The 6,299-nt window shown below is 46.7% G+C and overlaps 1 protein-coding gene across 1 annotated transcript; it reads right to left on the bottom strand.

The window, feature by feature from the left end:
• Positions 1-2,329: 2,329 nt before the first annotated feature.
• On the bottom strand, positions 2,330-5,516 carry LOC116393236 (uncharacterized). The gene is made up of 2 exons (XM_031865396.1): positions 4,139-5,516; positions 2,330-2,862 (listed from the first exon to the last, which is right to left on the bottom strand). The coding sequence occupies exons 1-2, from the start codon at positions 5,147-5,149 to the stop codon at positions 2,341-2,343; spliced, it is 1,533 nt and encodes a 510-aa protein (XP_031721256.1). The 5' UTR covers positions 5,150-5,516; the 3' UTR covers positions 2,330-2,340.
• Between the last annotated feature and the right edge of the window lie 783 nt (positions 5,517-6,299).

The raw sequence follows: 6,299 nt of genomic DNA, 5'->3' as shown, positions 1-6,299 counted from the left end.
GGGGGGGGGGGGGAGTTTTCCCTTTGGAAATATCCCCACCTTCAGGCCGTGCTCTGTTTCCACCGGCTGACAGCTTGTCTCAGTGGCATCAGCTCCTGCTGGAAACATCATGACAAAAGAGGGAGGGGAGGGGGGGTATAATTTAGATTCTGAACTCAGCATCTCAGTGAGCTCAGACTGAAATATGTACAAACCGTGCTTCTTCTCAAGGCTTTTCATCATTCATTGATGGAGCCATAGAAACTGTGTTAATCTCTATTGTACTGACAGTGAAGGTCTGTGTGTGTGTGTGAGTCATGATGCCTCGCTTCTGGAGGAGCACTGTAAACCAGATTGGATCAAGTGTTGCTGTGGCAATAGCTGTTTGCGTGTGTGTTTGTGTACTTATGTCTTTGTGAAGACCAATGTAGTTTTAAACCCATTATGGGAAGTTAGGCCATTTATGCCAGTACTTGTCTTTGCAAGTGAGTCTCGGGCCTACTTCTAATCACGGATTAACCCAGAAGACTGCCAAAAGGCAATTGATTGTGCAGCAACAGAAACACAAAGCATATTCCCACAGCATGTAAATACAAAGTACAAATTAGTGAAAACAGAGTATACAAGTTGAACTGTTAAAATTCGTTTTACAATGTCTCCTTTGGATGTATCCATGGACACCACATTAGCTAATGCTGATCCTATAATCAAACAATGAAGAGCTGTTTGGGTATTAAGACTAAGGTTAGGGAGTGTGTGTGTGTGTGTGTGTGTGTGTGTGTGTGTGTGTGTGTGGGGCTTGGTTACGTACCACATAATCTGTTGTGCTATTTTAACACTGAACCTGTTTTGGGTGATTAATTCAGATGATTCAGGCCTTTAAAATGTCAAATGCATCGGTGCTTTGAAAGACTTGTGAAAGTGAAAAGAAAGGGCTGTGTTGAACAGAAAAGCTACATTACACTTACAGCTAATAAAACTCTCGTCTCATTTTATAAATGAAAGCTCAAGCGCATGCACTTTTCCGACACGTTTCTCTGGCAGCCAGCCTCGACCTGAAGCTTGTAGCGTGGCTCTCCCTGCAGCTTAATGTGAGGAGCTGCTTTACTCGTGCAGCGGCGCTTATGTTTATGTGGACGTCACAAATATACCAAGTTTGCCTCACTCCGTTCTGGCATGTGGCCAGGGGGTTTTATGATTAAAACCAGATTGTGCTTGCCCAACTCAGAAAGGCAAGAAAAACAGATTGCAGTTACGCATACTCTGCACAAGAGGGAAGTACAGAAACATCCACTGTCTCTGCAGCGTTTGTAAAGGTGGACTTTTTGAAGGGACTGTATGTTGGAAGTTTTTTTTTTCACAGATGTCATCTTGTTATTAAATCTGTTCCTGGTTCATAGTCATAAAGGAAACCTCTGACTGTGACACGAGAAGAAGGCTTGAGTTTCTTCTCTGCAACCCGTATGACAGTAAATCAGCCAATTCTGAGTCAGAGCGATGGTCATCCTGTAAATATAATGACGCTTCCGTTGTGTCACATGATTGGAGTCAAGCGGCTGTGGGGTCTTCCGTTGCCAAAAACGAAAAGCTCCTGCCAACTCTGTTCCCTCGAAGTGATGACTAAGTTACACTGCAAAAGAAAGTCCGTTTTAAGATTTTGTCTTGCTTTTTTGCTGTCAGATTCAAGTGATTAAAGTGAGAAAGATTGTCAAAAATCAAATACTTTTTAAGCTGCTTCAATAAATCTCGCCTTCATTTTGAGTTCTGTTTTAAGATGTTTAATAACCAATGTCTAATCTTCTTTTGCAAGATCAGATATTCCTCAAATCTACTCAAAAAAAGTTTAATTTTACTTCCACAAGTGACATTTTCTCAACCTGCTGGGTGACTTTCCCACACGTGTCACCAATCTGAAGTGTAAATACTCATTTCACTTGCCAAGACAGACACATTTTGCAGTGTAGTGAAGACTGGGAAATCATGTGACATCAACAAAAGCAGACACATTACGCCCCCTCCGCCGCCCACACACAGACATCATACACACAGACATCACACACACAGACATCACACACACAGACATCAAACACGCACATAAACCCTTTTTTGTAACGGGGAGGAACACTGCAATTCATTTACTGACTTTGAAAACTACGCTGCCAGTAAACACGGCAAACGAGCGCTGATGGAAACATCAACAGTGTAAAACAAGAGGGAGAAGTCTGAACTTACCATGAGTTGTTCCCCTGCCTGGTGCCACTCTGACCTCCACTCGCTGCAGCAGGGTCTCATGTTTCAGGCCCCCATGGCACGGGGGCAGACCACCCCCCCCCCCTCCCCCCCCACCCCCACCCCCCTCCCTCACACCATGCTGGTGCTCTGGCAGCCTCTCGCAGGGTAGGCAGGGGTCCTCACAGGCTTGGGAGGTGGGTACGGGCCCTTCCCACAGCGCCCGTTTTGAGGGTAAAGAGGAGGCTTCTGAGTTCTTGAACTGGAGGTGCTGTTACCAATAATGACCTTGGGGTCCAGGCTCTGTGGGTGGGGCTCAGGACGAGTTTGGCCAACGTGGTTGGAGTCTCTGGGGGGATAGAGGTGAGGCGGGTGGCCATTTACGCCTGTCCTTTCGTGATTGATGTCCTTAGTGATGCTGGGTGGGGTGAAGCGGCTGGTTTTGACGACGGATGCCATGTGAACAGGGGAGGGAGAGTTAGTTCTTAATATGATGCGGTCTTCGACGATGTGTTCCATCGCCTGGACTGGAGCAGGCTTGTGATTAGGGTCACCTGGATGAGTTGAGCCGTGACAGTTACCGGACGCCCCCTGAGTGATGCTGGGGGCGCTGAGGTCAATTCTGGCTGTGAGACGATCAATCTGCTGGACCACCTGAATGACAATAACTTGTCAGATTAGCATTTTACTTAAAAACATTTAATAAACTTATTAAATGCAATGCATTCTTAAAAATTATACTAGTGGTTCTAAACTTTTTTGGGCTTGTAACCCTTCACAAAATAAAAAGCGTTTAATTGAGGCGTGTTAATTTCAGATGAGTTATTCGCAGTTCAGTCAAGGAGATGTTTCCCCTGATGGTTTCATGTAGAAGAAGTAAGTCTTTCCAATATTTCACAAAAAGCTAAATACAGAGAATATTCTCAAAAATGAATATAGATCTGTGTCATCGCATTTAGTTTTATTTCTCTTTCCTCTCCCATTAATCATCTCACAACCCCTCAGAGTTACGTATCTTGTGACCCTTAAAGTCCCTCTGACCCCTTCGTTGGAAACCGCTGGACTAAACTATCGAGCTGTAGATAAAGTAGTTAACACCTCGACCAGCTACAAAAGAAATATTCAGATTTATGCATTGATACATCACTATTAACCATCTAATGATATCATATATGATTATGATGCGCCATTTCTTTCATTTTTTTAAACTTTTAGTACATTTAGCTGATAAAACTTTCTACTACTTTTTCACAAGTGGTATTTAACTGCAGGACTTAACATTGTAATGGAGTATTTTTACGTTATGGTATTGGTAAATTTACTGAAGTAAAGGATCTGAATACTTCTTCCAGCACTGCCAACGTGTATTTTTCCAGTTTATTTTGATGTATTTTTGTTTCCAGCTGTTTCTATTCACAATCATGGAGGCATTTTACTTGTAATGTGGTTTCAGTACAATGCCAGGCCTTGCACAGACGCATTCAGCTGTGAATCAAAGCTATTTTACAGCTGCATGCAAAATGGATACTGTAAGAGCAAGGCACAATTTAGTAACAGTCTGAAGCCGGGCTTTTCAATGTGCTGGCCGGAACGCTGCCAATTTCTGCAGCGTTCTGAAAAAGGTCAATGCAAATCGTTCTCAATCACAGCTTCTCGGTAAGAGATGATAGACGAGTCACAAACATGCAGTAAGCATGCACACACACACACACACACACACACATGCTGACATGATCTCATGAACATGGACACACAGATACACAACGTGTGTCAAACTGATCTGCACTTTTGTCTGAATCTAATCTTTTTAAATGTCACAATATCCAGGGGAGCATATATAAAAGGCTGAGACATCTGCACCTACACGCAGACCTTCATCTTTAGACGCTTGATGTAAAGAATAAACATCTATGATAATAGACCCTCCTACCTCTTTCATCTCCACGTGAACTTGCTTCAAACCCCCCAACACATCCTCCAGATTTGTCACCACTTGTCTGATTTTATCCCTCACCGAATCCTGCCTCCTCTTCTGCTTCGCCACATCCGAACCCTGGCACTGATGGTCCCCGTTGGCTGTCGATTGTGAGGGCTCTGGACTGGTGTTTCCAGAGGGTGGGGCGCCGGGCTCCTTCTGTCTTCTTTGGTTCAAGTGTTTTTGTGGGACTTCAGTGGGGAAGAAACCTTTGTGAGAGCCACCGCGTCCATTACAGCCCTCCTCTGATCCACCCTTCAGTCTGCCCCGGTCCTGATGGCTATCTCTTTCCTCCCCTCCCTCAATGAACACAGGCCTCGGTCCACAGTGGCAATTTGGTGTGTGTAAACGACCCAGATGTGGATTGTGTGGCTCCGAATGATAGCTCTCAGAGTTGCATCTGCAGCCTTCTTCCTCCTCTTCCACTGAGACATACCTGACAGTCCTCCGGTGCCTGTACCCCTGACCTCTGACCTGAAGATGGGGGCGAGGATGTGGTATCCCGGTGTTAAAGGGGTGTGCCCTGGTGTCGCTGCGCACCACACAGCCACACTGTTCTCTGACAGACGGGTAGTGTCTCACCCCAGGCTCTGGCGGGTGGCTCCACTGGGCAGGGTTCAACTCCCGGGGGCAAACTTGGCTCAAGTCGTCTGACTGGCTGTAAGGGCCCAGCCCTGCGAACACAGGCCTCCTCTGTGGGCTGCGATGACCGCTTCTCTCAGCTCTGTCCGCTACGAAAGCTCTCCCTCCTATGTCTTTAACCCGAGGAGCCTGGGTGTCTCTCCTGCAGTCCAGAGATGGGTGGTCTGTCTGTCTGGCTGATGCTGGTTGGTATCCCAGCCCACCGTGATGGCCGTACGCTGGCTGCTCATAGTGGACGCAGTGCTGGCAGGAGCAGGGGGCGGGGGTGTTGATGTGCTGAAGAAATCGGTGATGTCCCGTTGTTTGTGAGCCTTCTGTGTACATGTCCAAAGAAGTCCAGAGGCTTGTGTGGAAAATGCCTTAGAAAACAATTGGTTTCCTCCCCTCTCTGCTCTCTCTAGCCCAGTCATTCACTCGCTCTGTTTTCCTCATCTGAGTCTTCCCAGAAGAAAACTTTTCTTCAGCTCTTTTTTTTTTTCTTCCTCTCTACCCAAGACTTCTCCTTCCCCTTCCTTCCTGTCTGTTGTTTCCCTTCTTCTTCTCTCCTGTAGTTGTTAATCTCTGCACCCGTTCTTTTCTTTCCCTAAAACCTCCTTCTCCTACTTCTCCTAACTTTTCCTCTACTTCTTCCTCACCCTGTAGCCCTCTCTCCTACACGGGGCCCCTCTCCACCTCCCTTCCTCTCTGTCTCTCTTTCTACCTCTCCCGCCTCGTTGTTCTGTCTCATTTGCTGCTGCAGGCTTCCTCTCTCTCTCGCTTTCTCTCTCCCTCTCTCTCTCTCTCTCTCTCTCTCTCTCTCTCTCTCTCTCTCTCTCTCTCTCTGTGACTGTGTATTTCCCGTTTCCTCCCCTCCCCTCTCCCGCTCTCCTCTCTTTCTCCACCTCTTACTCCGTCTCCAGCCTCTGGTATATTCTCTCACATAGTCGGTTGTACCTGAATTCATGAAATCCTTCTTTTCCCCCTCCACCTAAAATCCAGCCGCCCCGCGAGGCTCCTCCGGTAAAGGATTTCTGTCTCTCAGAGAGTGCGTGAAAGAGTCCCAGCTCCAGTGCTGAGCTCATTAGCCCAACTAAAGCCTTTGCACTCTGCAATTAAACGCTGCCTGGGATTCCTCAGCCAGAGACTGAGGGAGGAGGTGAGGGGAGGGGAGGAGAGAAGCACTGGGGGAGGTAGGGTTTCAAACATACACAGGCGAGGGAGTAGATAGCACTCTGAGTGAAGAAGACAGAGCCACTGCCTTTGTACTAGTGAACATTTTGTCACTATTCTTCTGTATCTGCTTTTTTTCTACCTCTCTCCCCACCAATGCCTTCCCCTCTTTGTCCTTTGCCGCTGCTGTCATTCCCACTCTGTCATTGTCTCGGGTTAAAGTGGCTTCACCACAACAGTTGAGCAAAACTTAACTCGGATGAGGCAAGCACAGATATTTTAGTTGAACTACACAGAAAATCACGCACCCTTCTTCCTCTCAAGT

The sequence above is a fragment of the Anarrhichthys ocellatus genome, unplaced genomic scaffold (genome assembly GCF_004355925.1).
Source record: "Anarrhichthys ocellatus isolate YVR2014 unplaced genomic scaffold, GSC_Weel_1.0 scaffold32, whole genome shotgun sequence".
Taxonomy (NCBI): Eukaryota; Metazoa; Chordata; class Actinopteri; order Perciformes; family Anarhichadidae; genus Anarrhichthys; species Anarrhichthys ocellatus.
This window is presented reverse-complemented; position numbering and strand designations above follow the sequence as displayed.

Excerpts from the sequence above, each read along its gene's own strand:
- LOC116393236 (XM_031865396.1), bottom strand. The coding sequence starts at position 5,149 with ATGTACACAGAAGGCTCACAAACAACGGGACATCACCGATTTCTTCAG. Across the intron at positions 2,863-4,138 it reads TTCACGTGGAGATGAAAGAG|GTGGTCCAGCAGATTGATCG; the intron begins GTAGGAGGGTCT and ends ATTGTCATTCAG.